This window comes from Malaclemys terrapin, chromosome 2 (genome assembly GCF_027887155.1).
Source record: "Malaclemys terrapin pileata isolate rMalTer1 chromosome 2, rMalTer1.hap1, whole genome shotgun sequence".
NCBI lineage: Eukaryota > Metazoa > Chordata > Testudines > Emydidae > Malaclemys > Malaclemys terrapin.
In genome coordinates, this window is record NC_071506.1 from 201,540,369 (window position 1) to 201,559,057 (window position 18,689).

The 18,689-nt window shown below is 41.5% G+C and overlaps 1 protein-coding gene across 5 annotated transcripts in view; it reads right to left on the reverse strand.

Moving 5' to 3' along the window:
- Positions 1-18,689, reverse strand: part of GOLGA4 (golgin A4) — a 116,614-nt gene that overhangs the window by 79,693 nt on the left and 18,232 nt on the right. For 2 of the 5 annotated variants that reach the window (XM_054019384.1, XM_054019383.1), the window contains exons 3-5: positions 10,763-10,858; positions 3,889-3,954; positions 2,300-2,614 (exon numbers count right to left, since the gene is read on the reverse strand). In XM_054019384.1, coding sequence (XP_053875359.1) covers positions 2,300-2,614; positions 3,889-3,954; positions 10,763-10,858 — 477 coding nt within the window. Of the gene's footprint in view, positions 1-2,299; positions 2,615-3,888; positions 3,955-10,762; positions 10,859-10,951; positions 10,971-18,689 lie in introns of those variants that run through there. The other 3 variants (XM_054019385.1, XM_054019386.1, XM_054019387.1) reach the window with 2 other exon arrangements.

Genomic DNA, 18,689 nt, shown 5'->3' on the forward strand with positions numbered 1-18,689 from the left:
AAGTCCAGCTCTATCCAGAATTATCTAATTTGAAGTTAAAACTTTACAGTTTAAGCAAGTTAACTAAATTCTCAAACTCCTCACTTCACCAAGCAGGCCCCTACAGATACCTCTTTCATGTAGGGTAATACATACCAAAGCTCAGCAGGGGAATGTTTTCTAATAAAATATTTTCCCAATACCAAATGTGTTTAGGTTTCAAAGTCTGAATGGCAAAAACAAAACAGGAAGGTTACTCAGCATGCCATGTACCATTTGTCCTTTCTGAGAAAAGCCTTTAAGCACAGGTGATAAAATAAGTTTCATGCTGGCAGACAAGAGAATAAGGAGTATGGCTGAAAAGCTACACACCTGAAAAACGACCCTGTGCTTCTATGTACGCCTCTAAACCCCAGATAGACTAAACTTCATTTTATAAATATGAGGATGTACAAGACAGAATGTATATAACCCTTATAAAGAGAGGCTCTTGAAGCACTGAACTTTTTCCCATTCGCCTCACGTACACCCAGCAGAATTGGTGGACAAAAAGATTGTAAATGGACAAAGTTTCTCATTGTAAATTGACAAAGACTTAATGAATAATAGCACAACTCAGTTTAATTAAACTTTGGGGATGTTCCCCTACCATTTGCAAAGCTGGCAGGCCTACAATATCATAATGGCACTCGGGTGCCAGAGCATAAACTTTTGAAACTGGTTAAACAGTACTCTGTTTAGCCAAAACTTTGTGTGCATCCAGAGATCTGAGATGCCACATGAAACCCTAATATACCATGCTGGAGAAAATGTGCGGCAATTAGCAATTTTAAGCACATGTGATAGTCCTGTCTAGGAGAAAAAAAAAAAACTCTTGGGACAGAAGAAAACAATCGATAATATTTTAAAAGCACATTTAGTTATGACAACAGCCATTCAAGGATTTTGTGGGAATAGGTAGCCCACGAAGCCAACTCCCCTTTTAAATTATTTATTATTAGAAGCACAAAAATAATGATTGTAGCTGTATGGAAATCCCAATGTACATGCCTGAACAACAAACAGTTTCAGGAAGAAAAGGAAATCTGTTCCATAGAATAAACTAACAGATTTTTAGAGAGAGTTAGGAACTAATTAATAGACCATACTCAAAATCAGGACACTGAAGAAAACCACCTCTTTAGTAGCACTTTCTTTAGAGTTATACAAAGATCACTGGGTTTACATAGGTAGGATTTAGTTTATTGTATATTAACACAATTGATACTGCAGTGACCAGCTAGAAAACACTGAAAAGTATATAATTGTGCCTTCAGATTCTTAGTGAAAGGAGAGAAAATGAATTTGTCAGACTTGTTTTGTTCATTCTAATTGTAATCTATTTGGTCAATAAGGTTGAGAGACTAGGATATCTCCCTGCACATACACATGAAACAATAAAAATAAAGATATGCACCTATTTTTACTCCCTTCATTGTCACATCAGGAACCAGATTTGCATAGGAATTTCTATATTCACAGGCAGAGTATATTCAGAGAACCATAAAGACTTTTGCAATGTTCAATTCTGAGTAAAAAAAATGTATTTAAAGAAAAAATGGGGAGGGATGGCTTTTCAGATCAACATTAGAAAATGAAGGTGATCAATTTTCATTGAAAACTGTGAAATCTATGGTCCTTGAATATAAACAAGGAAAATTTTGTTTGCTTTTAAGTAGAAATTTGTGGGTTGTGATTTAAAATGAAAGACCAATGGAGGCAAAATAGAAACAAACATTTGTATGTTGTACATGGAATACATCAATCAGAACATGTAAACATACATTTTTGTACTTTGCCTCTGAATGCTCTCCTTGAGAAGTACAATCTACTGCCATGCAACCGCAATCCCATGCTAAACTCACTGTGAAACACTATTAAAATTGCAGATTTGAGCAATATTTCAATTATATTCAACATGATCTTTAGCTCAGGAAACCTTTCACAAGTATGTTTTTCATATAACTCAAGAGACCCCAACTAATCCAAATCAGTTGGTGGTAATATGGTTTTGTTTATAAACAAGAGAAGTTAAATATTTCAATGTTCTACAGATTACCAAAATCAAAAAAAATTCATCTAGAAATACAAATTCATCTAGAAATAAAAAAAACTAAGTTTCAAGTTACTAGCCACTAATTAATACCCTGGTCCCAAATACACAGCTATTGAATAGCGAACTGATAAATTTCTTCCACTTTTTCTGTCTGTCACTCCTGCCTCCTTCTCAGCCTCTTTTCTTCCCTCCCACTTTCAGGAAAGTCAATAAACATTTACTTACCTCAGAATATTTTCCTCTGTAGTTGCCTAAACTACGTTCCATTCTACGCAATCGTTGTAAAAGCTGTTCTTTGCTGAGGCTGTCCATGTTTCCCAGTGACTCTTCTGCCTCACTTTCAACATCAGATGGTGGATCAAATGTGGGACCTGGTGTGTCAAAGTCCAGTCGATTTAATGACTCCCTTGAAGAAGTTCGTACCAGGGACTCTTTAGAAGAAGAGCGGAACAGGGATTCTTTTACTGGACTTCGAAACAAAGATTCCATTGAAGGAACCCGGAGTTGGAGTTTCTGTGCAAAAGTCTGAGTGTCACTTAACTGCAAAAATATAAGGGAATTGATTACTTTGGCACTTCAATAAATAAGATCAATTAAAAATACATATACACACTAAAATATTATCTTCATAGTGATTTTTCTTTTTCTTTGAAACAAAACTACATATCTAGTGAAACAGTTTGAAATAAGCCTCTGTACTGAACTCTATGGTAAAGAATTTAAATTAACAGCATCCTAGCAATCATTTAAACAGATTTTTAAATGATTGTTACTTTGTTTTTTTAAAAAGCAGATAACAAAAATCTAATAGTTGCATAAATACCATATTTGCTCTTAAGTTACAAAAGAAGTCAAACAGATATTGTTAAACAGAAGCCAATATTTTTCAACAGATTTATAAGTCATTAAACATCTCAAAGATATTGAAGTATGTTTCCTATGACCTACATAGTAAGTTTATTATACAAGTACTTCTACAATAAATAAGCGTAGTGTTTACTACAGGGGTTCTCAAACTGGGGGTCGGGACCCCTCAGGGGGTCACGAGGTTTTTACATGGGGGGGAGGGGTCATGAGCTGCCAACCTCCATCCCAACCCCGCTTTGCCTCCAGCATTTTTAATGGTGTTAAATATATTTAAAAACGTTTTCAATTTATATGGAGGGGTTGCACTCAGAGGCTTGCTATGTGAAAGAAGTCACCAGTAAAAAAGTTTGAGAACCACTGGTTAACTCTCTGATGGTCTTAGTTCTTTATACTCACTTCAAATACTTAGTTCTAATATAGAACTTCCCACTGCAAAAGAGTATAGTTACGGAATTATACAAATGAAGTTCTATAATGCTACTAAACATATCCTGCACACTCAGTCAGTACTCTACCACAATTCTTTTTAACCCTACCAAAACTTTTTCTTCCAGTAGAAACTCACTTTGCATCCATGCAACACAATCTGTTTTACAAAAGCCTGAAAGTAATACCCATCTACACTGAACTAGCCATGCTATTTGGGGTAAGACTGGGGGCCTACCTACATGTCACCACATTTTATTAAAATGGCCCATTGGAAAAGAAAGAAAGGTTTATGCAGCTTCACACATCTAAATCTCCATTTCCCACAAAATTACCATTTATTAATAGCAATCCAACGGATTAAGCTGCCCAGACTTAACGGGCAATCACCGAACTGTGCAACTTACACATCAAAATATTTGGCCACCTCTACTCTAATATTGAGTCACGTGAATGTATCAATATAGGCTAAATTAGTCAACAGATTTTTAATGAAATTAAAATGCTACAGAAAAAAGTACCTGAGGGGAAGGTGGTTCACTTCCATTTTTGTCTGTGGATTTGGGGGTTGTTTGTTTAGATACATTCTGTGGTGGAAGAAAATAAAAATATTACAAGAAAAGGAACACATTATAAAGCACAAAGAAACCCACTTGTTACAAACAGCATCCCTGTTCTGTGGCTTTGTAAATGTTTTTAGTAAATATAATTAGTACTTTTTCTTTTTTTAAATGCTTTCATGCAAACTGCAACTAGTATGATAAGTTTTGAAAAAACAAATTGTTGCAATATATAGAACTACAAAGCTGCTGTGGGTGCACTGATTAATACACTGAGAACTTGAAATGCCAACATCTCTTCTTAAATTACTCAGAGGGATTACATTTGTAATATTTATTCATTAACAAAAGTACCAAAAACAAATGGAAATGATAGCAGGAAAAGTGTGATTGACTGGTAACAAGTATTACACTATTACCACATGGATTGTAAGCAAATACCCATATTACTATCCCTCATATCAATACACTCAGAAGTTTATGACTAAGTACAGAGAAAGAAAAGTTATGGTATGCAAAACTTCTTAAAATAAACATTCCTCCTCCCTACGAAATGAAAAGTCAACAGAAAGCAATTTTTTTTTATTTTTTATTAAGAGATGATTTCTTTTCCTTCCCCCTCTGTTTACATGAGTTCAGCAGCTTCTTGACCTGAATAAACTCAAATACTTCTTTGGTATTCAACCCAATGCAGGTTGAAGTGATAAACATGCTAAAACCTGGAAGTGAGGATCTTTCAGGCTAAGAACTGCAATGTATCTAAACTGAGCCAAAAAATAAGAATTACATTATAATGGAAACATTAAAATTATATAAAAGGGATTTTTAAATCAAGGTATGGCAGATTAATTTAACACAAACACTTGTACGTAAGCCATCATATGCAAGACATGTGCAGTTAAAGTATTCAGATATTACTATAATTGCAAATGTGTTGGGTTTAACACAATATGTCTACAATGAAATTATATTGTATATATTTACTGTAAAAACTAAAAGGAGGAGCACGGGAAAGAGGAAGTGTACTCCTATAAGCTAAAAAGGGCTTCTGGTGGATTCAGAAGGGATGGATGGACTCAGGGTGCCAAGGAAGAAGGGAATCCAGAACAGACAAGAAAGCCTGAGAGCGATACACATTGCACATCCAAACTGACACTGAGTGAAATGAGCAATAAAAGAAGCCACATAGAAAGTCTGTTTAGTTTTGAAAGTTGTATTCTGTCTACACTGAGCACAAAATCTGTGCACTCCTTAAGAGGACTGCACTGCTAAAGGAAATATCAAGTTTATTGGGACAACTATTGCTTCCCTACAGTCCCTATGTATTCCACTTATGGGGCTGTCGTAGCTTTCAATAGGTTTTACTCACAATTGCCTCCCTGGCTCTCAGTTTTCACTTTCTAGCTTAGAAAGCTAGTAATTAGGGAGACCTAAATAAAAATATAAACTTCTGATTCATCATTTGTGCAGTACCAATACTATGCTCAGACAATCCCTGCTGCAATGAGTTTACAGGCTTGTCTGCATTTGAGACATTAAAATGGCACAGCTGCAGCCATGCTGCCGTATTGCTTCAATGTAGACACTACAGAGATGGGAGGGGTTCCCCTGTCGACATAGTTAATCCACCTCCCCGAGAAGCAGTAGCTAGGTTGATGGAAGAATTCTTGTGTCAACCTAGCATTATCTATGCTGGGGGTTAGGTCATCTTAACTATATCACTTCGGGGTGTGGACTTTTCACACTCATGATCAACATAGCTGGGTCAACTTAAGTTTGAGTGTAGACCTGGCCTAAGTAAGCAACACACATCAGATACAAGATGCACCTGGTGGCCATATCGTGGATTTAGCACAGAGTTGTGAAGGTTTTATATGTCTGTTTCATAAACAAGTATGTTAACATTTTTTAGACTGAAGCAACAGTATTTACTAGTTTCAATCAGGTATTTATATTTATTAAAAACATATGAACTGACACAAGAACGGCAGCTATAAAGATTACTGTGCAATGTAGTTTCAAAGTTGAAACCAAAATACACCACCACTGTGACCCTAAGAGCACCCCAATGCCAGAGGGGAAAGGGCTCACTGCTATCTGGCACAGAGGCTCAGCTGGCCTGACTAACTCAGCATACTCCAACTCACTGCTGTCATAATCTGTATCTAAAAGATGTCAGGTATCACATGCGAACTTGTAACACACCAGTCATTAATATTATGAGTGGTGTATTTACATGTGATATGAAAGATTATAACTATATACTGAAAATACGTTCTTACAACGTATTTGGCAGGAGGGGCTTAAATCACCTCTCAATAAACAAAGGAATGTGGTTCTGCCCACTTGAATGTGTCTCCAATGTAAATTGGGCAAGGAGAGACAATAAAAGTACATACTAGGTAAACAAAGCCATCAAATTAGCAAGTGGAGGAGACAACCACTTAACTATCACAACAGGAAGACTACAAAATTTAACATGGCATCAGCTCTTTGGTGGGCAGCAAGCTGAGCTCCCAGGAGGTCTTTCTGACTTTGAAACCAAAGAAATTTTAAAAATAGAAACAGAGAAATCTATTTGTCTCCTCAGGTGAAGGATGCCCAAAGAAACCATGTGCTTTGGGCTCTGTGGTGGAGCCTGACTAAGGACTGGCCAGCCATGCTGGAAGAATGACTGTGGTGAGAAAACAAAAGACTCTAGTTTGTTAAATTAGGTTTTAGTCTTAGATGCATATTTTTATTTGTAACCCCATGTCTGTCCTAATTTCTTCTATTTGGTATCACAATTATCTGTTCTTTGTTAATAAACTTAATCATGTTTTATTACAAAACCATCTCAGTGCAGCGTTTCAACTGAAGAATAAAATCTCGGCCAAACCAACAGGCTGGTGCTGTGTACTGTCTTTTTAAAGAAGCAGTGAACTTCATACGGCTTTGTGAGTGCTACAGTGGGAGGGGTGGAGCACTGCAAAGGATATAGTTTTGGGAAGACTCGGGACTGCAAGGGCTATTGGTATCCCCCTGCAAGGAGAAACCAGGCTGGCAGAAGCCAAGGTGTACTGTAAGCAGGCTGCTGGTGCCAGGGCTGAGCCAAAGCTGTTGAGCATAGAAACACCCCCGGTGTTAGGTGAACCCCAGAAGCATCACAACCGGCTATCCCCCATCACAGTACACAATTAACAATTTAATCTTAATTCTGTTAACCTTTTTGTAGGTTGTTCTAATGCACACACACAGCCCTCAAAGAATATACACCAAATTATTGTTTTGTAGTAGTGAATGGAAATAGCGGTTTAATTTTATGTACCACCTAAGGACAAAAAATGGACCACTACACACAGTGCCATGTTACATAGGGTTACCATATTTCAACAATCAAAAAAGAGGACACGGGGTGCCGCCCTAGCCCCACCGCAGCCCCCTCAGAATCCCCCTACCTGTCCCCCCCACCATAACTGCCCCCAGGACCCCACCCCATCTAAGTCTCCCTGCTCCCTGTCCCCTGCCTGCCCCAACTGCTCTCTACACCCCCTTCTCCTGACAGCCCCCCCCAGAACCCCCGCCAATCTAACCTCCCCATTCCCTGTCCCCTGCCTGCCCCAACTGCTCTCTACACCCCCTTCTCCTGACAGGCCCCCCCCCAGAACCCCCGCCAATCTAACCTCCCCATTCCCTGTCCCCTGCCTGCCCCAACTGCTCTCTACACCCCTTTCTCCCGACAGCCCCCCCCCAGAACCCCTGACCAATCTAACCCCCCCATTCCCTATAGCTCTGAGAGGTGTGAACTGATCCATATACCTCAATGGAGGGGTAAATCTGAAAGTTTAGGTAGTTTAAGTGTCTAAATTGTTAACTATCTTATTACCAGTCATTTTTCAGAAAAATCCAGCTATTTGGGGATTGTATGTAAATTTTGAAATTGAGGGAGTAGGGTAGGAAGCGGTTAGTGTACATTTCCCCCCCACAATCTGACTTCTCATACACACAAGAATTTCACCTGAGAATAATATTTCACCTTGAACAGCCTTCTCAGAATCAATAGAACACAAGGAATAAAAGAATTCTCTCTAATTCAGAGCTACCAGACTTTCACAGCTTCCTCACTATACTCCAGTTTTCTATATCAGATGCATCCTTTAAATAGCCTTAAAAAATCCACTCTCCTTTCATTTTTAATTTAACCTAGGAAGTTGAGCTCTAATTTAACATTTAGTTTCCAGTGTCCTGAACTCATCTAAATAAGTATTTTTTATTTAAACTGTTAATTTTGTCCCTACCATTCCCTATATCAAAGGGAGTCAAGAAAAACTGTTCTCATGATCACCTCCTGTCCCTCTCATTCTTGCCCCCCACGGGCACACTGTATTATTTTTAGAAAAGGATTAAGTGGCAGAGCCACAAATGAAGCATTATTAAAAACACTGGCAATACCCATTAATGCTAAACCTCACATGATCTTTTTTTGAGGGGGAGAGGGGAGTATTTGTGCAGCTAGGGGTCCCAGGGAGGGCATGTACAGCCATCACTTCAGCATACACAGAAATATATGCTCCAAAATGAAGCCCATCTAGGATACTACATAGTGTGCTGTTTTTCAGTGCACAACAGTCTATCACTGGAAGCACAAATGAATACAGAATCTAATTATAACTGCCGGGAGAGTTTAGATATGCAGAAAGTATCTAAACTGGAACATGGCCCAGAGTTGAACATGGCCAGGAGAGTGAGGTACTGATCAAGTTCCATGGGATCTCTAATGTTAGTTGGTTAGCATCTCTGGTTTATATCTCAGCAGAAACAGGGCACCACTCCAGCATCTCACTGTCCTCTTAGCACCATAGTAAAGGACTAATTTAGTACTAACACTGAGGGAACTACTCCACATACTAAATCAACATAGAACTCAAATATCTGTGAAGCTTCTTCCAAGGACCACCTCCAGTCCAGTCCTGCTTAACTTGCAAGATAGGATCAAAAGCACAAAGTGGTATGGCTGCAGGTCACATCCCAATTCTTTTCCTATACTTTATTCACCCCTAACACTTTCTGTGACTTCTCATATTTCTTTTCCCCTCTATATGGGGAACAAAAAGCAGCCATTTCAGTGGATGCCAAGTGTAAATACTGAAGAATGGGGAAACCAGAGCCCCTTGAAAATGTTATATTTTCCAGTCACTATATATCCAGAAATGTCGTAACACTAGATCATAGAAGGCAGCCATTCTTCTGATTCTGAGGGAATAAGGTACGTGAAACAGTCAAAAGAAGAGGGATGTGTTAAAAGGAAACCTTGGTTCAGGTTGGAAATAGCATTCCTTGGTGTGTTTGTTCTTCCTCCTCCACTCTTCTTGTTCTTGCTTTTCACCCAGCTCCAAGACTGGAAACATTGCTTTTACAATGCACAAGACAAGGGAATATACATTTGAAAAAGTATGAGTTAAGTGTATTTGCCCGAGTGATAGCACACTATTGCACTAACAGTCATGCCACCAGTTAGACATGGCTGAATTTGTATGTAAGAAAACGGTTTTCTGCTACCATTATACTGTATATACTTGATCATAAGCCGGTTCGTTTATAAGCCGACCCCCTCGCGCCCCCCCCCCCCCCAAGATGGATAAGTAAAAATGGAAAAAAAAAAAATGTATAACCCGTTCATAAGCTGACCCTATAATTCAGGGGTCAGCAAACTTTGGTTCCCGGGCCATCAGGATAAGCCGCTGGTGGGCCAAGATGATTTGATTACCTTGAGCATCTGCAGGCACGGAGGTAAACCTAAGTAAACAAAGTGTCCTGATGTGCCAGCTGCTTACCTTGACGAGCTGGGACAGCAATTGGTGGGGAAACTTTTGGGGGGGGGGGGGGGGCGGGGGGGGAAGAGAAGCTGGGAGTTAGGGGAATAACCCCTGTGACCACCCCCCACATGACCCCACCCCTAGCCCAGGATCACCACACTCTCCCCATCCCATCCCTTCCCACCTTATCTGGGGAGGGCCAGGAGAGGATGTCTCTGGCCTGGCTGGAGCTGCTCTAGCAGGCTGGGCAGTGCAGCCGCAGCCTGCTCCGGCGGGCCAGACCAGGCAGCACAGCCGCAGCGTGCTCCGGGGGGTGGGGCCAAGCGACATGGCTGCAGCCTGCCAGCCCCGGAGCTACAGCTGCTTCGGAGGCTCGGGGGAGAGCAGCATGGCCAGAAGCGGAGAGACTCTGGCCCCGCCTCTTCTCTTCTGGCTCTGCTTGCTGTGCTGCCTCTCCTTGCTCCCTCTGTTGGGGGAAGTGGCTGTGTCCCACCTCTCCCTCTCTATACCCATTCATAAGCTAACCCCCTTCTCTGGTGCTTCCCTTTTTTATTAAAAAATTTCGGCTTATGAACGAGTACATACGCTATATAGCAATATATGCTGCAAATAGCATACTTTTTAAAGTTCTTTTTCAGAAAAAGCACTACCATCAATGTTTATCATACCCATTTTCCTTCAAATATCCAAAGACAGACATTAAAAACTAGCAGAGTGACTTACAGCAGCATTTATGGATTGTAGGCAAGGAACATACGAACCTATGTGGTGATTGTTTGTTGAAAGTTTGGGAAGAATGCATTTTCCTGTATAACAGAACAATGTTAATTTTCTGTGTTAAAATAAGTTCACATCATACAGCACACCAGCCATGAGCTATCAGGTATTACCCCTGAATTTTAGTGCAGGGTTAGCAAGAGGGTAGTCAAGATGCCTTTGTGAGACTATAAGCCATAAGCAGCACTAGTTTTGCCTTCTAGAATTAACAGTATTCTCCTCCCCCTGCTAAAGGCATCACTGAAAAGGGCAGGAGGACTCACCACACTGTCACTCTGTGGTTTAGGTCGTTTGGGATCCAAAGCAAAGATAGTATACTCAGAGAGAAAAGCGGGCTCTGCTATCATCCCGGCTAGCAGCTGTGTCATTCAATGCAAAAAGCAGGGAGATGAAAAACACAAGTAATGAGAAAGGGAAAAAAAATCAAAGAATGTTGCAAACGTTTATCTCACCATCTCAATTTCTGCACAGTGCTAAAAGGGTCTACAAAAAGATACAATATGGTAAACGTAACCCACTGAGGAATACAAAGCAAGAACAGAAATATATTAGATCATTCATTGTCATAACAGCCAAGATCTATTATACTGATTATTTGGAGGGGAAAGAAAGTGGTAGCAAAAGTGTGCCTTAATTTAGCCTTGCATGAGCAAGTACTATTTTGCATTGACACTATAGTTTTATTTATAAACATCTACAAAACAAACATCTTGTCCTGATATGTTAATTTGCTTATGACATAATATATTTATATTGAAAAGTAACATCGGTACTTTTATATCTACTCTAATACAAATATTAAAATAAACTATGTACTTCTGAATATTTATCTTTCCACTAAGATTTATTAATTAGATTGTAAAAAGTTCTTAAATCCTGGAATGCTAAATTATGTAGGATGTGTTCAAAACTGTACTTTAGCTATCACCTCCATACATAATGACTGGAATCATTAGGAGTTACAAAATGATACAAGAAATTGCTAACTCAACTGGTAGTGTTTACATTTAAAATATTTGAATCAGCTTGGAGATGAGTTTGTAAACTCACAGAAAGTAAAAGCATCCATGAAGAGAGACTGTGGAATAACAATTCAAATCCGCTATTATGAATTCAAGTGTGTTTTATTATTTAATGTTGTTAGAATGGTATAACATGTTTCAATATATTGCTATAATTAATATATATTAATATATATGTGTTAATATATTTCAGGCTTTTTCTGACATTCAGAAACCAAAGGCCGGGCTATCTTATCGCCTAACATGTTGATCAATTCAGAAATTCTAGACTTGAGTAATCTGCTGAGTGAATCACTTAAAGGGCTTTTCATTTGCGACTGGTTCAGAAGGAAACCATTTCTCGATTTCAAGGTCCTAAGTATTATTTCTGGGGAGAGACACCATTGCAAAATGATTAGGTTCCTGATCTTTTTTAAATGGATACATAAAGCTTCCTGTTACTATGTTTATAATTGAAATTAGGACACAATTTGATCTATGGGAAGATTTAGAACAACACATACATAAACATAATGATTTATAATTACTGTTTATTACAGAAAATGGATGACGTGCTTACTATTGTATTAATAAGTACATCTGGTGGTCTCTGGATATTACAACATGAATCAGGGCTAGGAAAATAATAATTTCAAGAGGCTTAGTTCTTATTCCTTCCCATCCCTTGGATCTGTTATTTAAGGCAAACATTTGCAACAGAAATATAAACGAGAGCCTCAACAGATCCCAGCATGTGCATGTCTGAGTTAGTACATGCCTATTTCATCATAAAGATCAACAACCAGACTATTTGCTGGAGAATTCCTCCAGAAATTGAGGCAGGGAGGGAGGAAGAGAAGAATCCTTAACCCTGCCCTGAGGCCACTCTTCAACACCAGAACCACTACCTAAATCTCTTTGTTGGAGTAGTCTCCATGCTCTCATGGCTCCCATTAAGCAAGAGGAATAGCCAACGGATCTGCTTCAGTGAAACTGGACTCTGCAACATGTGCCCATCCGCATTATTAGATCCCCAAATCTTCTCTTGTAATGTATCCATGTTTTGGAGACACAAATCACACACAAGTCTGAGGAGCTGAGCCTTGAATGCTGGTCCTCCAAAAAACCCTAAAGCTAAAGAAGATTCCTACCATCCAGTAGATGCACTACCCTCTCAGTACATCAGCCAATAGAAAGAAAAAAAAAATCACACATATAGTTCATTATACTACCCTCTATATAGCAGAACCTCACTGGTTCTACTAGAAGATCTTCTGCAGCCAGGGAGGGGAGACCAGGACTCAGCAGTTAGAAAATTGTGAATTGCTGCTATGACCAATGCCTCAGTGGGGTTTCATTCTGAAACCAATATGTTGCTTAGTTTTACTTCTCAGAACTATGCTGTAAATGTCTAACTTCAGTAAAGGCTTCAACTGTCTCAACGTTGGTCACACTTGAGATGTAATTCAAGCATGTTAGAATAGAGGATAAATATTATCTCTAGTAACCTACTGGATGATTTATCAAGGGCTGTCTTGGACATGAGACACCCTTATTTCAAAGTTCACATGCTGAAAACAGTAAATTACAGGGCAAAGACTCTCCAAGTGCACAGTATTTACAGTAGCAGGGCCAGAAGGACACAAACAATTGTAAGCACAGTCTAATACCCATTCATTCAGCTAAATACACTTTTGCATTTGAGAGAGTTGCTAGAGAACACTTTCAAATGTAAACTTATTCAAGTATGAAAAAGCCAAGGAAGCGTCTCTTTCATCTCTTTTTTTTTGTTCATCTTCCCTTTTTAGGGAAAAAGAAAAGGGTACATTAAATGAAAACGTTCATGAGTGAGATTTTACACAAGCAAAAACCATAAAATTCTAAGTTACAGTTCCCACAGCCCTCATAACTTTGGTGATAATTCTTCTGGTTTAACATATATGTGCAAAAAGACCAATGGCAAACATTACATATGCACAAGTGGCCAACTTACAATAGCTGTGGGAACCATAACTTTGAGTTTCACGGTTTCATGACTTTGGGGTGCATAAAATCTCAACCATCAATGTTTCACTAACAGGTTTTTTTTATTTATTTGTATAAATAACCAGCAGAGCTAAAACTATCACAGAGAAAAGTGACTTTACACTAGTTCTCTTTTGTGCTTATACAAGATCAGCTAAGACAATGAAATGCAAATTGTAAAACTTGTAAGTAGAAAGCAATAACTGCCAATAATTAAAGATTTATGAAGATTTCCAAAATGAAATGTATATTAACTGTAGCTCAGTTGATTCATTATATTTTAAAATGCGATTAGTTCGATTTTACATTGTCAAGAATTTCAGGAATCAGATAGTTCTGAATAATGACTTTGTTTGTTTCTCACAATACTAAATAGTTAAATTCAACCAAGGCATTATTTGAGTAATCTATTTCCACAGAATCACAGAACCATAGGGTTAGAAAGGACCACAAGGACCATCAAATCTAACTCCCTGCTAAGATGCAGGATTTGTTGAGTCAACTATTCAAGACAAATAGCTATAGGGTGACCAGAAGTCCCAATAAAAGATTGGTTGGGACGCATTTTGTCCCGATATCCGCCGGCAGCACTGTTTGTTTTTTTGCTCAGCCGGGGCAGGACTCGGCTTTTTTTGTTTTTTTGCTCTGCCCCCCCCCCCCAAATGTGTCCCAATATTTTCTTCCCCTCATCTGGTCACCCTAGCTATCCAGCCTTTTTGAAAACCTCCAGTGAAGGAGCTTCCATGACTTCCCTAGACAGTTTGTTTCATTGTCCTACTGTTCTTAGTTAGGAAATTTTTCCTGAGATTTAATCTAAATCTTCTATGCTGTAGTTCAGGGGTCGGCAACATTCGGCACGCGGCTCGCCAGAGTCGGGCCAGTTTTATTTACCTGCTGACACAGCAGGTTCGGCTGATCGCGGCCCCCACTGGCCGCGGTTCGCCGTCCCAGGCCAATAGGGGTGGCGAGAAGCCGCGGCCAGCACATCGCTCACCCGCACCGCTTCTCGCCGCCCCCATTGGCCCGGAACGGCGAACCGCGGCCAGAGGGGGCCGCGATCGGCCGAACCTGCCGCATCAGCAGGTAAACATCCTAACGGGCCGGGCCAGTTTTACTTACCCTGGCGAGCCGCGTGCCGAACGTTGCCGACCCCTGCTGTAGTTTGAACCCATTGCCTCTTGTGCTGCCCTCTGTGGTAAGAGAGAACAATTTTACTGTCTTTATGGCAACCTTTCAAGTATTTGAAGACCGCTATCATGTCCCCCCTTAATCTCTTCTTTTCCAAATTAAACATACCCAGCTCCTTCAGCCTTTGCGCATATGGCTTGCAATCCATCCCTTTGATCATCTTTGTCCCTTACCAGTGGATTTTTTACAGTTTCTCTAAATCTTTTCTATACAGCAGTGACCAAAACTGGACACAGTACTCCAGCTGAGGCCTAACCAGCGCCGAGTTGAGCGGTACTATTACCTTCCATGATTTGTATGCTATGCCTCTGTTAGTGCAACTCAAAAATGCCTTTAGGTTTTTTTGCAACAGCATTGCATTGTTGACTCACGTGGTTGTGAGCCACCATTACTCCCAGATCCTTCTCAGCAGTGCTGCTGCCAACCTAGTTATCTCCCATTCTGTATTTGTGCATTTGTTTTTTCTTCCCTGAGTGTAGCACCTCACATTTGCCTTTGTTGAATTTCATTTTGTCGTCTATATCAGTTGTTTGCAAACTGTGGGTCACGACCCAGTACTGGATCGTGGAACATAAGGCACTGGGTCACGCTGGCTCTGGTCAGCACCGCTGACCGGCTGTTAAAAGTCCCATTGGTGGTGCTGCCCGGTTAAGGTAGGCTAGTTCCTACCTCTTCTAACATCATGCTGCGCCCTGGAAGTGGCCAGCAGCATGTCCGGCTCCTAGGCGGAGGGGCCTCGGGGCTCTGCACACTGCCCTTGCTCCAAGCTGGGGTGGGGCGGTGCCTGTGAGTGAGAGCAGCATGGAGTTGCTTGCATGCCTCCGCCTAGGAACCGGACCTGCTGCCTTAGCACCCCCGCTGCGCTGCTGACCGGGAGCCAGAAAAGGAAGGCTGCTAAGCACAAGGAAATCACAATTTCTAGCCTGTGCTCTTTCACTGACATTAATAATTCTGTGCACACTTGATTGTTATTACCAACCAAGGCCACTTTAGAAGACAGGGTAATTAAGAGGTTGAACACAGTCATTTCTGTCAGAGCTAACAATAGAATCCAGGGACCACAAATTGTGCTGCACCTCTCAGAAAGTGCGGCACAGAAAGTATAGTCATAGGGGGTATGCAAAGATTATTTTAAGCCAACTTTCTATCACCCACATTCTAGGCTGATCCATGGGCTGGTGCTGCTCTAACTTACTAAAGCCTTACCTGCACCCTGTAGTCTTCTCTGAATACCAGAAATGCTGGAGTGCAGAGCATCTTGGCCAACACCCATCCTGCCCCTGACATGCCATGCCCATAGCACTCCTTATGCCAGGGCTGTGAGGAGGGGTACCACAGGGTCATGTACACCAGCTCTATGCTACCCCTGCACTGGGGTAATTCCCTATGGGGCTATGCCTTTTTACGCTGTTCCAGCAGCATAAAGGGGAATCAGGTTAGAAACTGACTTAAATTCCACTTATCCACACTGCCTTTCAGAATGTGCCAAATATATGTGCTTGATTGTGCACGATGTCTAATCACTAGACCACACCCCCAACAAAAACAAGAACAGAACTCAAGATTCCTGATTACCTGCATTCCTCTGCTGTCTAGCAAATAGTTGTGTAAATCACCAGTATACTGTGTATCATGTACTTATTTGTATTGTGGTAGCGCTTAAAGGCCCTTGTCATGGATTAGGAAACGAATGTGCTAGACACTATACAAACAGAACAAAGAGACAGAAGGGTTTACAGTCTAAGGCTATGTCTACACTAGACAGCTTACAGTGGCGCAGCTGTACCAATGCTGATGGAGAGAGCTCTCCCATTGACACAGTTAATCCACCCCCAACAAGTGTCAGTAGCTATGTTGGTGGAAGAAGCTCTCCCACCGACAGCGCTGTCCACACAGCACTTATGTCGGTATAACTTGTGTCGCTCAGGGGGGTGTTTTATTCATATCCGTGAGCACCATAAGTTATATCAACGTAAGTGGTAGTATAGACATAGCCTAAGTATAAGATAACTGCTTATAGTAGCTGATCCACAAGAGACAAGAGCTGACTACTGCTATTAGTTCCTCCTTTACTTCAAGTGGTAGAGATGTCAGCTGTGAATCTACAGGTTTAGGGTTACAATGATGATGATGGATCCATGGAGGATGTTAATATGATTCTACATTAAAAAATGTGTTCACTTATCTTTTTACAAAAGCAAGGAAATTAAATACAAAAAGCTATGTTAAAAGAATGTTAAGGTCATAAAGTCAATTACTCAATAGTTAGGAAATGCCAGAAATAAGGCTGCCCAGGTGAACCATAATTCGGTCACTATATACATATGTATTATGAAAAAGTCTTTAATAATATGATTGTGTATAAATTTTTCCCCACCAGACCCCTGCCATTCAGTACATAGAATGATACTGAAAAAGAGGTTTGCAAGAAAAGGGACAAATGTGATAGATTAGTGAATGTCTGTATGCCTCTATATCAAACTACAAAACTCTATTTTGTTTTGTGAGTACCATTTTGATTGTAAAACTGCACTATACCTTCATTGTTGTCTTTTTACTTAATCGTGGACTAGAATTCCAGGAAGAATTGGCAGAGGACTAACAATGCAGAGCAAACAAGGGTGTTACATTTAGGTAATCCTCCATTTAAATGGAAACACGCTTGGAGAATGAGCTGACTGCAGCCTAGGTGAACTAATTCCCTCAGGTAAGCTGGTACCCAAGCAATGGGCCACCTGACAAGGCACTTGATGTCAGTCAGGGAGGCCACCTGACCTTGGGGCGGGGGCAAGAAAGAGAGAGAGACTGGATCTCACTGGGTGGTGGTTTTTTTTTTTTTTTGAGAGAGAGAGACATACACACACACAGACGAGAACCAGAAGACAAGGCTGTGCTGGAGAAGGAGGAGGAAGGTCCTGGGATTCTGCAAGGACACTGACTAAATACTAAGAGGCTCTCAGAGAAGTGAAGAAATTGAGGCAGGGATTTGCATACAGGTTTTGTTGTTTTCCTTGGACCTGTATCTCTACGGTGACCAGATATCCCGTTTTTAAAGGGACAGTCTCATATTTAAGCCCTCCTGCAGGTGTCCGGACTTGTTCTTAAAAACGGGCAAATTGTCCCGTATTTTCTGTCTCTCCCTCCCATCAGTACTGGCAGGTCCTGCTGCTGGCTGGATCCCTGCTCACCAGCTGCCTGCTTACCAGCAGTGAGTGGGCGGGGGGGGAGGGAGGGGCGCCAAGTAGTCAACAATGAGGGTGAGTGGTGGGGCAAAGCTGCAACATGCAGGGCCGGCAGCTCCCCCTGCTGGTCCATCAGTGCAGCCCCCGCTGTGTGCCATCTCTTGGCCAGCAAGACCCCACCCCCGTCCCATTTCCAGCGAGCACTGGCTGTGCACTGTGAACTGCGATGGCTGGTGAGTGCAGGCAGGCACCAAGCGGGGTGTCGCTTCTGCTACCCACCCACTGGCCCTTTACGTGGTCTCCCTCTTGCTGTCCTCTCCCTGCTTAGCCCCTCCCATCCCTCCTCCAGCTCTACTGCTCCTTATCGCCCCCCAACCCAGCAGGGTGCATCCTGCTCCCAGCTCAGTGTGGAGAACCAGTCCCTGGTAGGAGTGCTCAGCTCACCACCAGCCTGGCTGGCAGGCTCCTTCCTTCCCTCACTGCCTCTGGCTAGGCCAGCGCCCCAGGAAAGCCCACAACTCTCTGGCTCAGGGCACTGGCCGGGCAGAACTGAGCCCTTCATGTGCCAATGCCCCACAGAGCGCTGGCACAGGGAAGCCTCTCTGCCCCTCAGCTAAGCTCTGGAGTGGCAGCAAGGGAACTATTTCCAGCCTGTTTGCGCTCCGACCCTGCAGGCTTCACAACAGTCCTTCGGGCATGGACTTTGCACCCTCTTCACCCCCCACGTCCCTGCCCTGGGTCCTGCTCCCAAAGAACATGGGGCTGCTCCATCCCCTAGGCACCCTCCCCTGCTG